This window comes from Bombyx mandarina, chromosome 03 (genome assembly GCF_030267445.1).
Source record: "Bombyx mandarina strain Sakado chromosome 03, ASM3026744v2".
Lineage (NCBI taxonomy): Eukaryota > Metazoa > Arthropoda > Insecta > Lepidoptera > Bombycidae > Bombyx > Bombyx mandarina.
In genome coordinates this window covers 10,953,102-10,971,114 of record NC_143210.1, presented here as the reverse complement: position 1 = coordinate 10,971,114, position 18,013 = coordinate 10,953,102, and the positions used below count along the sequence as shown (strand labels likewise).

Below are 18,013 nucleotides of genomic sequence, written 5' to 3'. Positions count from 1 at the left end.
ACCCAACAACACATACATACTTTATTTTATATCAACACATTCATTTATCACACAATCATACAAAACATTATTTACACTAAACAAAATAAAATTCACAAGCAAAGTCAAGCAATAACTGCAGTATAGCGGCGGCGATAATATTTCGCTAGTACATCGGTACATAGACGAACCGGTCGTCGCATTTTTACCGAACCACCGCCACCAGTCGAAATCTGACTTGCGAGCGCGCATCCCGTATTATCTTTTCTTGCTACGCCCTTTTTTAAGTATTGCTTTTTGTTTCGTGTACTGCTTGTGTTGCTTGGACTATCTATTTCTTGTTTACTTTCTCCTTCTTTCTATATATTGTGTTCGTCTTAAATAAAAACTTTCTTTGTGTCCTTTTGTGTTTGAAAAGACATTATAATACAACCCAAGACGACTAAAGACGGTTTCCTTTTGTTTTATACAATTTGTTTTATACATGGATATCTTATACAAAAGTTTAGGTCTTTTATTTATCGATTTAGGCACTACGAAGTCTGCCGGGTCAGCTAGTATATAATGTATTATTTTATTTGTATCAAAATACAGTTTAGCTTTGTAAAACTATAGCAATTGAGTTGCTCTTATAAAGAGAAACAACATTTAAAGCTATTGCTTCACCATTATTTTTATATCTTTTTTATATTATAATATTGCAAAAATGCTCTTTATATGTCTAATGTTCTAATGTTTCAATAATCAAAATTCTATTTATGTCATCTAAAGAAGAATGATATAAATAACATATTAACCTCTTTAAGGATTAATCGTATAGAGGTTACATATATATATATAGAAGTTGTTCCCACCCAGTAACACAGAACTACATCCCAAAAGCAACAAAATGATTACGTTGATTTCCGTACCTGTCGCAGAGTCCGTCCATCTCAGCCAGCAGGGTGCCGACGACGCTGGTGTGCACTTGCTCCTGCCGCACGCTGCGGACCGGAGCTAAGGCGTCGATCTCGTCGAAGAATATAATAGACGGTTTCATTTTATTGGCCTGCAAATAATACAAGTTCTCTTAAGTTTTTTTTCTTTTTCTTGAAACTATAAAAAAAACAACACTGATTCCATACCAAAAGTATCCTAGTTCCTTCCTCGACAATAACACTAAACAATTATTTTATACTATTTAATGTACAACTACCGTTTCATTTGCATTTTCGTAAATCTATACTCTATAACTACTGAACCGTGCATCCGATTGACTTGAAACTTGGTATCCATGTAGAAAATACATGTACTTAATGGATAGGCTAATATTTATATGAATGTTGGACTCTCTACACCAGTTGCGGGGGCGTTAATGATGAGAATCTTTGTGGGGGTGAGAAATAATAATGTTAATTTCTAAATGCCCAGCGAAGCGGACGGGTACAGCTAGTCTATTTATATAATCAGTTACCGCGTGAATGACGGAGCATCGCTTACAACGCCATAATCGATTCGTCTTCAATTTTTTTTTTCGATCAATTAAATTTCTGTTCGTACTTGAATGGATAAGAAAAATACATAATTAGGGACAGTCACTTTTGCTAGTTTTTTATTAAAATGAACCTAATTTCGTGTAAGCAAAATAAAACAGCCTTTACGGATAATTTGCATTATAAAAACTATTATTGAATAACAAAATTGTGTTCTTTTGTAATATTAGTAGTCTACATTCCCTATTCAACATGAAGGCTTGTGTGACATTTTTTTTTATTTGACACATTTTACCAACTAACCTGCTGGAAAAGCAACTTCAAATGTCTTTCACTCTCGCCGACCCATTTCTTCAAGCAATCGGCTCCCTTCCTCATGAAGAACGCCACCTTCCTTCCTCCCACTAAGCTGCATTCGTTAGCAAGGGCCCTCGCCAGCAACGTCTTGCCAGTTCCGGGAGGGCCGTGGAACAGAACTCCTTTAGCTGGTCGAGTTTTGAACTTTTGAAACAAGTCCGGATACATGAGGGGGAACAAGACCATCTCTCGTAGACACTTTATATGCTCTTCTAATCCGCCGACCTGAAAATATACGTTTTATTATTTATTTTTTTATTGCTTAGGTGGTTGAACGAGCTCACAGCCCACCTGGTATTTAGTGGTTACTGGAGCCCATAGACATCTACAACGTAAATGCGCCACCCACCTTGAGATATAAGTTCTAAGGTCTCAAGTATAGTTACAACGGCTGCCCCACCCTTCAAACCGAAACGCATTACTGCTTCACGGCAGAAATAGGCAGGGTGGTGGTACCTACCCGCGCGCACTCACCACCACCTACCACCTACCACCAGTAATTACGCAAATTATAATTTTGCGGGTTTGATTTTTATTACACGATGTTATTCTTTCACCGTGGAAGTCAATCGCGAATATTCGTTGAGTACGTATTTCATTAGAAAAATTGGTACCCGCCTGAGATTCAAACACCGATGCATCGCTCAACACGTAGCACCGGACGTCTTATCCTTTAGGCCACGATGACTTCAAATAATAATAATAATGTTAAATATTAAGAACAAGGTCATCTCTACAGCTGGTTACTAACCTCTAGAGTATGTTTGGATTGTTTCCAATGAAAATGTATATGAATATGCTTACCGATGAAAACCTAACGCTACCGTCGACTTCTACCGGCTGTATATCTCTCAAAGCTCTATCTGTTTTCTTATCATCCATTGATTTAGATTTTTGCCTGCAACAGAGTATTACAATGAAACCTCAAGTTATATATATGTCAGAGAAGATCATTAGTTTGGTATAGTAAAACGAAACGCAGCACGATTCCCGAGAGATGGCAGCACGATTGCGGTATCGTCGGAACTCGGCAACTTCGTGCTACGACAGAGCTTAGCCGATGGAGGCGCGTAGACGCCAGCACACGGCTCAGTGAATTTGGCCCCTTTTTTTTGATTTTCAGATTTTTTTATTTTTTATTATTTGTTCGTTGTTTGTTCGTCTTTTATTTATTTATAATTAATTAAACAAATGATCACCGTTAAGTGGGCCCCCCTTACTAGATATCTTTATTTTTATCGCTCAGATTAATTCATTTTGACCAATTATCGTTTGTTCGACGACTATTGGTGATTGTTCGATCATAAAAACAATTAAATTCCCAATTATTAATTATTTTATATCTAATAAGAAAACCATCACCTCACGCCACCTTTTTTTGATATTCAGTTTTTTTTTAATTAGTTGTTCATCATTTGTTCGTTAATGTTCGAATGTAAAAATTGTTTGTTCGTCTTTTATTTATTTATAATTAATTAAACAAATGATCACCCATAAGTTGCCCCTCCTTACTAGATATCTTTATTTTTATCGCTCAGATTAATTCATTTTGATCAATTATCGTTTGTTCGACGACTATTGGTGATTGTTCGATCATAAAACAATTAAATTCCCAATTATTAATTATTTTATATCTAATAAGCAAACCATCAACTCACGCCACCTTTTTTTTATTTTCAGATCTTCTTATTTTTAATTATTTGTTCGTCATTTGTTCGTTAATGTTCGTCTTTTATATATTTACTAGCTGACCCGGCAAACGTTGTTTTGCCATGTATGTTATTTCTAGGAAACATTTTTTTAGTTCAATAAAAATAACTATCTACTATAAGTGTACGGAGATATATTTATAATCGAAAGCGTTATAAAGAATAAAAGTATGTTTTATTTAGGTTAATAAATAAATCTTTCTTAAAGTAACATATACCTAGTCAGGTCATAAATTCTGTCACATGTTTAAAGTAAAATAATTGAAACAAGTTTATTCATTATGTAACCATTCATATACCAAAATGAACTTAACAAAACATAGATTCTTATGACACTAAAGTTTATTCAAAATGACCTCCGTGATTTTGAATACAGGCCTTCAATCTGCGCGGCCAGTCGTCTATCGCAGCACGAACGAGGTCCATGTCAATATCGGCGGCTGCCTTAATCAAGGATGTCTTGAGTAACTCCAAACTGGGATGAGGCTTTGAGCACGCCTTTTCCTCCAAGTGTTGCCATATCTTGTAATCTAACGGCCTGGCCACGGGGATCGGCGGTGCGAACAGCGAAGCGGTGGACGAGGCGACCATTCGCGCAGCACCGTTTGCAGGCCACGGGTACTCACGTTCGCCGCCGCGACTAGTAAGGAAGTCCGACAGCGAAATGTCTATATCGAAATTATCTCGATATTGCTTACAAATTAATAGTTTTTTGGTTCAGGACCTATTATTTGGAAAAGATTGTGAAGTACATGATTTGAATAAGAATCGGAGTATACCTATAGATGGAGAATTCCACAAGAAGTACGAGAAATACTTTGGGTGGCTAGACTTCCAAATAGCAGGTCCAGCTAGTATTTAGCTATATATTTTTTTTTATTGCTTAGATGGGTGGATGAGCTAACAGTCCACCTTGTGTTAAGTGGTTACTGAAGCCCATAGACATCCACAACGTAAATGCGCCACCCACCTTGAGATATAAGTTCTAAGGTCTCAAGTATAGTTACAATGGCTGCCCCACCCTTCAAACCGAAACGCATTACTACTTCACGGCAGAAACAGGCAGGGTGATGGTACCCACCCGCGCGGACTCACAAGAGGTCCTACCCCCAGTAATTACGCAAATTATAATTTTGAGGGTTTCATTTTTATTACACGATGTTATTCCTTCACCGTGGAAATCAATCGTGAACATTAAAATTTGTTGAGTACGTATTTCATTACAAAAATTGGTACCCGCCTGATATTCGACTACCGGTGCATCGCTCAACACCGGACGTCTTATCCGTTCGGCCACGACGAGTTTAAAAATATAAAAAAAAAAAAAAAAAGAATATAAAATATAAAAATTTCGGCGTTCATTTTTCGCGGCGAAAACAACTAAACTCATTTAATCACTGCACTATTCGCCGCGACTACCGCTCGACTCCGTGGCTTGCGCCGTCCTTATGCATGCATTTGTTTTGCTCGCCCGCCGCATCGTAAGTCGCCCGCGCGATTCGCTCGGTACATTCCGCCGGTCGCTTCGCCGGTCGCCGGTGCGCGTGGCTTGTTAGGTACATTTCTATGCTCTTATTTTAGTCGCTAGACGCTTCGCCGTTCGCACCGCGCGAATATTCGTATCGGCGAATGTCCCGTGGCCAGGCTGTAACGGATTCAAATCTGGACTGGAGGAGGGCCAGTCTTCCTGCCGGATGAAGTCGATTTCACGCGCCGCCAGCCAGTCTTGTGTGCTCTTCGCTCTATGAGCTGGCGCCGAATCTTGTTGGGATACCCAGTGCCTGTTATTGAACATGGTATGAGAAACAGGTTCCACAAGGTTCGTCAGGACTGTATTTTGATACACAACTGCATTCGTTTTTACACCTTTCTCACAAAAATGTACCTCTGTTAAGCCCCAATAAGAAACTCCCAACCATACCATGAGCGAGGATGGAAAATGACCTCGTTGGACACGCGGAATACGGTTGCTCGCTTCTTCACTACTGTGTGCGTACACCTTATCATTTTGTTTGTTGTAGCTCTCTTCTACGGTAAAAAATTTTTCATCCGAAAAAAGAATTTCCCGATATTTTTTTCCCGCGTACCGCTTCAACAAAGCGCGGCATCTCTTCAGTCTCAGGTCCATTAGACGAGCATTCAAACGATGTCCTGTTTTTCTTCGATATGCCCGAAGCCCTAAGTCTTCATTTAACACCCTTTTCACCGTGGTTCTGCTTAACCCCATCTGAAGGGCCAACAGTTTCTGCTTACGTTTGGGATTTCTTTGAATTCGCGCCTTCACAGCTTTTATCACTGCTGGAGTCCTAACAGACCGAGGGCCACCACTTCTTGACCTGTCATCTACACTAGAGTCTTCATTGTATCGTTTGATGGTACGATAAACGAATCTTTTGGTTATGTTCAAATTTTTCAGTATGTAAAAAATTTGAATTGGCGCGTAACCGCAACGATGCAACGCAATAACTGCAACACGGTCTTCTTTAAGCGTCCACTCCATATTTAAAAATGAGTAAAATTCTAAAAAGTATACATTTTTATTTTCATGAACAATTCTAAATTCGAATACATTAAACTTTTTTGTTGCCAGCATTCTAAAAGAAAAGTTTTTACTGTGTGACAATACTTATGACCTGACTAGTTATATTTTAAATTACAATCTTTGATAGCTATCTAAACATCAAAAATAATTATTCATATTTTTACTATCAATTATGGCAGTTGGCAGGAGCTTACAACACGTGTTTATTTACATGAGATCACTTAATTAACTGAGAGTTAAAACTGTCTTTGTCAGATTAATAAATAAATAATGATTGCACTGGAAATTAGTGATAATTTTACGATGACAGTAAAATTCACATGAGAGTTGCACAGAAAAAATAAAATAATAGGTATAACAGTCACTGCTACAATTGATACACAATAAAAACAAAAAAACATGGCTGAAAAATGTATAGTGAGTAAGACAGGAGACCGTTTCGTCCTCATCCCTACTACGTGATGTTTGCTGGGTGAGTGGTGACACCTGGCGGGGATAACTGATCGATTGATAGTTGATCAGTAGGCGACCGGCGAGGGCGGGAGATCAAATTGGATTTAAAAAAAAAACATTATTAAAGAAACTTGAAATTATAAAGTCTGAATAATAATTTATCGTACTACAATCATAATATTTGATTGCCATATTGCAACCTTATTGCGGATCTGTGCATAGAATTAAAAAAATAAAAATCGGGATGGAAAAATAGGGGTTGATCGATTCTCAACCCTGACCGATATGCATGCTAAGTTTCACGAAAATCGGTCGAGCCGTTTCGGAGGAGTTCAATCACGCACACCGTGACACGAGAATTTTATATATTAGATAATTAATTAAACATATGATCACCCTTAAGTTGCCCCCCCTCCCCTTACTAGATATCTTTATTTTTATCGCTTAGACTAATTCATTTTGATCAATTATCGTTTGTTCGACGATTGGGACTATTGGTGATTGATCGATCATAAAAACTATTAAATTTAAAAAAAACGAAGCTTTGTAATATGTATCAATCAAGATACTTCTCTATAATAATAATTAAGTTAATATAGACGTAAATAAATATTATTTTAAATTAAACTCTTGTTTATAGAGTATATATATACTAAGTTTATTCTTCCATATTAAATAAATTTCTACTAAATATCCCTGCAATATATTTCTTGAACTTATAAATAATTATCATTTCAACAAAAACAGATTTTGTGTGCATTACATGTACATTTTTACGTAATGAATTTAGGAATTATTAATTTTATTATAAAATACAAGTATCATAACTATCTCCTATTGCATGGTAATGAATAGTATCATTTTAACACGAAAGTTGTACTCCTAAAATATTCTTAAAATAATTAGAAATCACTGAAATTTCTATGAGCTTGTTAATATTCAATATCATTAAAAATAACTGAATTTTTAAAACGGCGCTAATCGTACTTTAACGACTACGTCTACGACTAACTTTAACGTCTTTACTGACATTTTTTTGTTGAAGTATTGTTGAAGTTTATTGAAGTTTTCAATATTTTTTTGATCTACATAAGAAATAATTAGACAGTATAAACGCACTTGTTAACAAAACGCTAGTAAATACGGCCATTGCCAGCTGACTGACAAAACCGGCGCCGCGGCGCATGCGCAATGTAGGCGTGAGGTGATGGTTTGCTTATTAGATATAAAGTAATTAATAATTGGAAATTTAATTGTTTTTATGATCGAACAATCACCAATAGTCGTCGAACAAACGATAATTGATCAAAATGAATTAATCTGAGCGATAAAAATAAAGATATCTAGTAAGGGGGGCCCACTTAACGGTGATCATTTGTTTAATTAATTATAAATAAATAAAAGACGAACAAACAATTTTTACATTCGAACATTAACGAACAAACGACGAACAAATAATTAAAAAAAAACCGAAAATAAAAAAGGGGGCAAAATTCACTGAGCCTCAGCACACATCAACCCGCCTTCTTGAAGAGCGGTGCCTCCGTCCTAAGAACTGTCATTCGTTTTCGTTTGCTAACGTCAAGTGAAGATTCCTAAATTGTTCTAAGACAAACGTGTTTTGTGTGCTCAATATTTCTCTTAACTCGATCACCCTATTCGCCCCTGTGATGTCTGACGATGGTGTTAATAGAACGGTTTCTCCGACATACATTTTTTAAAGACGGGTGAACAAGATAACCACCCAACTGGTGTTAATTGGTTCGCGGTTCGTCCATAAAAACCACAAGATGAACTAAGCCACCCACCTTGAAACGTGACCAATCACGACTCAGGCCCAGAATTAGTACCAAGCAATAAACGTTTGTGTATGCATCGTCACCAATGGTAAACATCGTAAGAGTTGCTGTTATAATTGCTAATCATCCGAAAATGCGCCCTGTCGCTAAAAAATAATTTTCGACCGGGATTGTGGACACAATTCTTCCAAACGCTCTAAAGCTTAGTAGTCAGAGAACATCCGGCTTTGTTTATAGTTATTAACTTTGAGGTTCTGGGTCAATTGGATCTTGTACCTATTGTGTAGGCCCAAGTACCGACGCAAAATGCGGCAAGTCTGCCAAAGACCCAGTTCTTGTGCACGACGAGGAACTAACTCGACGATGTTTTCGATCGCTGCTGCTTTCCTTGGGCGTACGAGTCGGCTGATTGTTGTCCAAACCGCTCGTCTCAAATTTGGTCACCGAACGTCGCAAAGTCGCCTCTGAAGATGCTAACGAACTAACGACCACTAATTTCGATAGCAATTATATTTCATTTGGACGCGTTGCTGGGTCGTGTAACCTGCCGTAGTGATTTGGCATCACTGACAGAACAATGAAGAACACTGTTGTTTAATAGATTAAGCAGAGGCCAAAAAAACAAAATGGCCGCCACGGACTGTCAACATCGACCCGCCGTGATTAAAAAACGATTTACAAATCATTTTCACATTCATTCACTGGGCACTGCACGCGACACGGATGGTGAGACTCACCTGCCCTTCGTTTTGTTTTTCATAGAAACATTGAGGTCCTCTTCTGTATCGGAGCTGGAGGTGCTGGTGGTGCTGCTGCTTGAAGGCGATTGTGCTGTAATTCAATAATCAATATTAATTCATACCACAAACATGATGAATAAAAAAGTTTTTTTTACAAAATCACATTTATATATATATATATTTCTTCTGTACGTGTGTTTGTCACTGAACTCCTTCTAAACGGCTGGACCGATTTGTGTGATTTTTTACAGGACAACGTCTGTCGGGTCCGCTAGTCACTTAAAAAGATTTAACCTTTGAATAGATTTTAGGAGACAAATTGAAATTTTGAAATAGTGGATATCCGACCTTTTGTTTCTGCTGTCGAGATTCATAAATTAATAGTAATCTAATTCATAAGGTAAAGCATAGTAGACAAAGTGATTTCGATTATATGTCATAAGTTATTCAATTTTTAATGTCCATTAGCTCCAATTGCCTCATAAAACTGAGTGGTCCGGAAACTTGTGATCTAAATTGAATTATGCTACTTTTTTCTATGCTATGTTTTCTTGGACTAGATTAATAATGAAAATACTAACATCTGATCGTTTTTCTGCGTAATATCTTTGGTTTTCTCTCTCTCAAACTGTACGGTTTCTTTCTTATTGTGAACGTCTTTGCTGTAAACAAAATAAAACTTCATATTATTATAAAAAAAATAATAAATATCCATGAGTGGCAGTAACCACTAACTGACCAGTGGGCCTTGAGAAATATTAGTAATTAGTTTGACCTCTTCAGGGACATTGACACATGTATACCTTGTTTTTTTTTTAATTATTTATATATTTAAATCTATGACTAAATGGCCGCATATGTTGGAAATATTTATTTTATATAAATATTCACTAATTTTGATATTTTTTTTTCTTATTGAGTTGTTTTCTATATAAAATAGACAAATACGCAATAAAGAATAAACGAAATTCATATTATTTATACTTCAAAAAATTCATCCCTGAAGAGGTTAAACTCATTATTAATTTGACGGACCATGTTCTAAATCAAAATTTGTAGATCATGTTTCTGGCAAGTCACAATAAATATTGACAGTTTTCAACTGATAAGCAATAAAAGTAGCACGTTAGCGTCGAACCTCTGGCCCGTGTTTCTGCGGGCGCGATCTCGACGAAGGCAGAGCGCGGCTTCCGGGTGCGCTTGGAGCGGCGCGGCTGGCGGCCCAGCGTCAGCTCGCTGCCGGACTCCGTCGACGACGTCTCCGACGCTGAAGTCGTGGACAAAACCTTACAACTTTAGGCTCTTAAACCACACTAAGCAAATGTATTTAAAATTATAAAAAAAATTAAATCTATACATATAAAAATGAATTGCTGTTCGTTAGTCTCGCTACAACTCGAAAACGGCTGGACCGATTTGGTTAATTTAGGTCATGAATTATTTTGAAAATTTTGTACACTTTGCCTTGAGACTACAGCACAGAGATAAGTCGGATTTATTAGAACAGACCCGAGTATTAGGTATTTTACGAGATTAGGCTGCACCTAATCCCATTTTGTCAATGTGTATAATGCACCTGTTTCACCTAATCTTCGTATTCTTAAAATTGTATGTTCAGCATACGCTCCCACCTGTACCTGCGCTACCTCACTCACTTTCGTTGCAACGTATCTCACAATCCCTAAATGCCTAATCCTAATCATTCTAATACTGATCTAACGATCACATTAATCAAATCCTAGTAACGAACTCATAACTTAAGATTAGAAATAGGCAGATTGAGATTGCTTGCTAAGTAAAGTATTGGCTGTGAATGAGATTAGGAAGATTATGTGGATTAGGTATTTCTTAAGATTAGGAACAGGTATCTGATTCACCTAGTACGACCCATCTCTACTACAGCACCCCGGTGGTGAAAAAATGTTTTCGTATTATATATATTTATAGCCATCAAGAGTAGCATCTTTCCACTACAATTACGAACATACACAACGCTAATAAGAATAATATTTTTTTAATTGTCTCTACAGGCAGACGAGAACAGTCCGTCTGATGAAAGGTAATCACGGTCGTAGCAATGCCAGACGCATAGCCGCCACTGCTGAATGTACGTACACTAAACCTTAAAAAAGTATTAATAGAGCAATAATTCCTGCTAGGTATAAAATGTTCTCTTTTTAGTTCTAACTATTAACGTTTCTATTTTGACTGAGACGATCATTATGTTTGAGGGATTACTGGTGGCCCGGATGCCTTTCCAGTTTCATCAGGGCAGGTGGGCGAGCAAAGGCTCAGCCAGGAGAGGTGGGATTTGCTAACAACTGCCCGAGCGCCTCCGAAGAAGACTTAACAACTCAAGGGCTTCACGACTGAATTTACTACCGATCGGAATCGTGACGCGCTGAATATTCGGCGAGAAACTCAGCGGGCTGATGTTTAGGTTAGGTTGCACGTCGAAATCTTTGTCGAGTTCGACGTGTACGGTTACCAGACCTGAAGGCGTCTTAAGGGTTATTGGATCTGAAGGATCCGTAAGGACGTGTCTAAGACGTCGACGGTGGACTGGCTCCTGCGTGATCAGGATTCGGGGAGTAGTCAGTGGCGGCAACGATAAGGCAATTATCATGACGCATTGCCTTATCGATGTACCATTCCGACGCTGACTTCATGTGTTTCTGGATTGATTCGAGGTCCACGAGGTCGTTTAGGTCAACGTTCCTCACGAACCACGGAGCTCCGACGGCTAGCCTGCGAAAGCGGGATTGTAGGGATTGGCGGGTATCTGTGCGCGCAAGGCGCGTGAGCGAACACCACACTCGCGTAAGTCATGACGGGCCTTATGCAAGTTTTATAAAGTGTCACCTTGTTCCGAAGGGACATTTTACTCCGCTTACATATCATGGGGTACAGAGACTATCAATGAGGTAGCTCCGTGAAGGTGGACGATTTACAAGCGTTGATTGATGTAAGTCGATAAAAACTCAAGCATCGAAGATTTACAATCTAACAACTCATCAAGACCTAATCAAATATCTCCATACCCGTACACTTGTTTAAAGGAAACATAAAAACGTAAGTTTTGTGCTACGAAAGTGTGCGGGTGAATTTAAAAAAAAAAAACATAAAAAAACCTTTAAAAATTCCAGAATTATAATAAAAAGCACAATAATCGTATCCATTCGCGTACCTGATACAACAATATTATTACACTCTTACAAAAATCGTATTATCACCCGATCGATATACCTATGACACGATTTTGTACAAATTATAAATGATAAAATTCTAAGAGAGAAAAAAAACAGGAGGTTGTCACTAACGCCTCTACCTACTATCTACTACCCCATTTCCTCACAAATAATTGAACCAAATTGAAAATGTCATTACCGTCCCGATAAACTTTTAATTGAAAATCTTACAGTGAATTTCCAGAAGAGTAGTCGTCGTGGCCTAACGGATAAGACGTCCGGTGCAGTCGTGTTGTAGCGATGCACCGGTGTTCGAATCCCGCAGGAGGGTACCAATTTTTCAAATGAAATACGTACTCAACAAATGTTCACGATTGACTTCCACGGTGAAAGAATAACATCGTGTAATAAAAATGAAACCCGCAAAATTATAATTTGAGTGGTGGTAGGACCTCTTGTGAGTCCGCGCGGGTGGGTACCACCACCCTGCCTATTTCTGCCGTGAAGCAGTAATGCGTTTCGGTTTGAAAGGTGGGGCAGCCGTTGTAACTATACTTGAGACCTTAGAACTTGTATCTCAAGGTGGGTGGCGCATTTACGTTGTGGATGTCTATAGGCTCCAGTAACCACTTAATACCAGGTGGGCTGTGAGCTCGTCCATCCATCTAAGAGTATGAAACGCAGGCCTATAGCTTAATTGAGACCTCCCAAACGTGATTTGATGCAGGCGTGCTGACACAAGAAGATTCCTCGCTTGGCGCCCTCCATATTGTCGAATAAAATTGGTTTCATATTAAATCTGCCCAGTCTTATTTTATCGATATATAAACAACAAAACTGCGTCAAATAAATACTAGTCTAGTTCGTAGTAGGACCACCATAACCATACATTAAGAAACGTGCGGTCATGAGGCCATTACGCCGACGATGAAACTCATTAAGATACTATTGTTACTCGTTTATATGTCAAACAGTCTGTCTGTGTGTATTTACCAGTCTCGTTCTGGCTGTCGTCTTTCTTCGGTTTACCTCTCGGTTTCCTTCTGGTAGATCTCGAGGGTGGTTGGTTGCTGAAATACAAATATTCAGGATTTTTGTTGGTAATAAAGTACCTACGCACTAAGCGGTTACCCGCAATGTGGCCATCCGTCTGTTGGATGCGGATGAGATACCGTCGTAATTTGCGGTTGGATCGATCCATTTCCAAGATGGACGTCGAAAAAGCAGCAGCTATTTACTATATTATCTGTTTTGTATCTCAATTATAAACTTTTCTGTATCTTTTTTTTCCCTACCTATGCTGATAGACTTGAGAGGCTATTTCAGCTTCACCCTAACGTGTAGGTGAGCTCACGGGGCTCAAACCGGGACTGTTGCTAACACTGGCCCTAGCAAGAGCAGTGCCTCGCAGAATCTACTACCGGATCGGAAACGCGATCCACTGAGAAGATCCGGCGAAAAACTCAGTGGACTGTGTCTATGGGTTAATTTACTCGTCGAACCCTTCGTCGCAAGCGACGGGTTCTGCGAGGACGGTGACCGCCTACTTTATCTATTTTGTATCTCAATTATAAACTTTTCTGTATCGAAATCAATAGGTCATTATCGATAAAATGCGCGAAGCGACGGTGAAACGTAAACTGCCAATGGCCGTATTGCGGCTAACCGCATAGTCCGTACGTAGCCTTAACATCAGCAGTAAGAAAAGCATTAAAATATGACTTTTCATGGTGATATTTTTTGGGATATAATTCTGTTGGTACAGGATTGGGTGAATGAGCTACTGCTAGTGTTCAGTGGTGACGGAATCCCATAGATACAACAGGAATGCTGCCACCCATAATTGACACATGAAGTCGAATTCTCAACCCTGTTGCATCGAAGCTTTACTAAAATATGTAGTTTCAAATTTCAATTTTAAAATAGTTTTAAATCCCAGACAAAATTGTAGACTCTGGCTACATATCTCTGGTTACGTAGCCAGTTTATATCGCCATATATCATCAAAAATTTAAAACAATCAAAATCGGCAAACTACTTACAAAATTAAAATTTGGAAATTCAGTATTTTCTAATACTATAAAGTAATATCATTTAAACGATGGTCCAGTAGTTATAGCGGGACATCCGTAAAAACCACTGTAGATTTATATATTAGTATAGATTAGTATAGATATCTAACAAGGAGTAAACCCTTCCAAATACTTTAATAAGGAATGTCTACTTAAGCAGCAAAGTGCGGAGGCAGGGATTCTGTAAATTATGCCACATAATTTTAAATTTGGGTATTATTAGATTTAGTTTATAGATTAAGATTACAGGCAGCGGCAGAATAACAGTGATAGTTTCAGCTATCACAAAGCTGAGCCGCGGCCGTTTTATCCCCACTGTGTTAGTATAATATATTGTCATATTGTTTAGAATTAGAATTATTATGTTATATTAATTGAAAACTTATTTGTATTTGTATTGTGGAGTAAATAAATGCAATTATTATTATTAAATAAATGCAATTTTTTTATTTTTTTTATTTGATGGTAAATATTGTATATGAAAAAAAAAAACACACCTCTCACTGTCCTGTGCCTGCACCGTTTCTCTTTCAGTCTTTAAGTTTTCACTCTTACATCCGTTGTCGACGTGCATCAACTTATCATCAGCCTTGTTTACTTCGATACCGTTGGCCGGTTTCTTTTCTATAACCGTTTGATTATTCTCATCTTCTGAATCCGATTCAGTACCACCCTGTATATTGTAAACTATTATCAGTGTATAGTTTTCTACAACTATTATGTGTATTTATTATGTACCCAATCTCATAGATACTGTCTATTTCTGATTTATATGACCGCAAAGTTATGTGTAGATCGATTAGTTGAACAGTGATTTCCAACATACAACAGACAATTTTAACAAATAATATTGAGGTCGTAATAAAATTTTAATATAAAACTCGAAAACAATTTTTTTTAGATGAACATAAATAGAAAATTACTAAGAAAACTAACATTTTAATCGATAATATATCGCACCTTTAAAATTGAAGTGGCCTAACTAAAAATTTTAAGAAAATGTGTTTTATATAATATTTTAAAGGACTTATAAACATATAATCTAACGGTTTATAAAATTGTTTAAAATTAAAAAGGAAAATTAAATTACTTAGAAAAGAAAAAGGCATAGTTTCCGTCACTTTTAAACCACCTTAGTAAATCAACAACAAGGCAAAACTTTTTTAATTAAAAACCCAAAAATTACAATTCTTCAATTACATTTTTGGCGTTTACCAAAAAATAAGAATTTTGGATTAAGCCACTTAAAGTCTGAGGGTGCGATATTTATGAAAAGAAATGTTTTGGTCGTATTGAAAAAACACAACAAACAATTCACTAAACTACATATTATGTGCTCGTGCATGTTTTTAATTGATATTTTGTACAATTGTTTTTGCATTTTAAAGAATGTCTGTATCAATAGCACCATCAACTGCCGATAGATGGCGCGACAGCATTTTAGCAAAAATTGCGTTTTCAGGTATCTAGTAACATTAATCTCTATTAATTAATCTCTGGTCACGCTTCTCTAAGCGTGACCAGGATACACTTGAATTACATTTGATTGAGGCCTTACGGTAGATATTAAGAAACAAGAAAAAAATAAAAAAGTATATTGAGGCCTAACGGTAGATATTAAGGAACAAGCAAAAAAGAAAAAAGTATATTGAGGCCTTACGGTAGATATTAAGGAACAAGAAAAAAAGAAAAAAGTATATTGCGGCCTTACGGTAGATATTAAGGAACAAGAAAAAAAGAAAAAAGTATATTGAGGTCTAACGGTAGATATTAAGGAACAAGCAAAAAAGAAAAAAGTATATTGAGGCCTTACGGTAGATATTAAGGAACAAGAAAAAAAGAAAAAGGTATATTGCGGCCTACGGTAGATATTAAGGAACAAGAAAAAAAGAAAAAAGTATATTGATGCCTTACGGTAGATATTAGGGAACAAGAAAAAAGTATATTTTTGGTTACGCACATTATTCTTCTTGTTGGTGAACCTCGCTGAAGTACGACGCTGTCTCGACAGCTGTGTGTCTTCATCTGTGTTCGTTTGTGGGTGATTCGGAGTCTACAATACACGACTACGTTAGCTGGATGTCGTGCACCATAGTGAGAATAGATAAACTAGATTTTCATATATTTTGGTGAAGTGAATTTTATTTTGAAGTCTAACATTTTCATTATATTCTAGATGACCAAGCCCATGGCCATGATAGAATTGTTTTTATTTTTATTTTTTTTATTGCCCTTTTAGGCAGACGAGCATACGGCCCACCTGATGGTGTGTGGTTACCGTCGCCCATGGACTTCAGCAATGCCAGGGGCAGAGCCAAGCCACTGCCTACCGCTTAATACTCTCCACAAGCCTCGTTTGAAGAAGGACATGTCATAGCGCTCGGGAAACACCGTGGAGGGGAGCTCATTCCATAGCCGGATGGTACGTGGCAAAAAAGATCTCTGGAAACGCACTGTGGATGACCGCAGTGGCTCCAGGTAGTATGGATGAACCCTACTCCGGTGGCGGGCGGTGCGATGGTAAAAACGAGATGCCGGTATCATCTCGAACAATTCCTCAGAGCACTCCCCATGGAACATACGGTACAGAATACAGAGGGAACCGAAGTCCCTCCGCAGACCCCGAGGTTCCAAACGATCCATGAATAGATGGAGTCAGAATGTACTGCAAGTGCAGATTCACAAGTGACCAAGAACCAGTAGAAAAAGTTAGGTACTCACCAATTTCTTTGAAGAAACTCTCGCTTCATCGCCAGAAGTGAATTCATCAGATGAACTGGAACCAGGAAAGCCATACAAGTCTGGGTATCCTTTCACTTTTAGTTCATTAGTGATCCAGCTCTCGTTGAAATTGTGATGGAGCAGTTTGCGCTTGCGGCAACTTCTTCTGACATCTTTAAACAATTTTTTTTTATCTTAGGCTGTTATAGACGAAGGGCCCATTTACTAGATTCAACTATACATATTATGCCACCCTATGGCACCCCATGATTGGGTGATTCAATCTCTACACCCAAAAAAAAGTTGTCACAATGCAGTTACACATTCTGGTAGAATATCTGTTATTACAATGCAATTTGAACTCGTGTCTCTAGATGAGTGATAGACAGTATTTACATTGTGATACTGTGTGATTCACTCTCAGACCAAAGTTGGTGTGGATAGGCTATAGAAGTTATATTGGAAACATTTTTCCATAATCTTAAACCCTCCACAGGCTTCGTGTGCAAGTCATGAGACAGATTGTGGTCTGCCTCTCTATCTTCAGTGCTTTTATTTTCACAATACTTACTTTCCTGTATTGGTTTGTCTTCGCTGTCTTCCATGTAATTCTTCCTGGGCGCTCGACTACGACGGATCCTGTTTGTTGTGTCATTATCATCAGCAAAAAACACTCTTACTTGTCGTGAACTGTTGGAGGCAAAATGAAATACCGTTTAACTTATCGCAATGACTGTCGTGAATTAAGTTATGAAATACTAGTTTATTGAGACTATTCGCGCCACACCTGTAGTGCGATGATGACTCTGTGACAAAAAGCACGACTGAGCTGCCTACAAAATCTCTACCCAAACAGATAAAGGCAATGTGAATGTATAATATACAAACAAACAAACCTATTTTATGATCATCATCATCATCATCATTCTTTCCTATTACCCTCTGCTGGGGTGTAGGGCTCGAATCATTTTTTTCCATTTA

The 18,013-nt window shown here is 37.8% G+C and overlaps 1 protein-coding gene across 6 annotated transcripts in view; it reads right to left on the bottom strand.

Moving 5' to 3' along the window:
• Positions 1-18,013, bottom strand: part of LOC114242310 (ATPase family AAA domain-containing protein 2) — a 37,070-nt gene that overhangs the window by 15,382 nt on the left and 3,675 nt on the right. For all 6 annotated transcript variants that reach the window (XM_089740113.1, XM_089740116.1, XM_089740115.1 and 3 more), the window contains 11 exons: positions 17,604-17,722; positions 17,033-17,205; positions 16,272-16,364; positions 14,809-14,984; positions 13,233-13,309; positions 10,190-10,318; positions 9,633-9,713; positions 9,049-9,142; positions 2,613-2,706; positions 1,755-2,033; positions 891-1,027 (listed from right to left, as the gene is read on the bottom strand). In XM_089740113.1, coding sequence (XP_089596239.1) covers positions 891-1,027; positions 1,755-2,033; positions 2,613-2,706; positions 9,049-9,142; positions 9,633-9,713; positions 10,190-10,318; positions 13,233-13,309; positions 14,809-14,984; positions 16,272-16,364; positions 17,033-17,205; positions 17,604-17,722 — 1,452 coding nt within the window. The remainder of the gene's footprint in view (positions 1-890; positions 1,028-1,754; positions 2,034-2,612; positions 2,707-9,048; positions 9,143-9,632; positions 9,714-10,189; positions 10,319-13,232; positions 13,310-14,808; positions 14,985-16,271; positions 16,365-17,032; positions 17,206-17,603; positions 17,723-18,013) is intronic.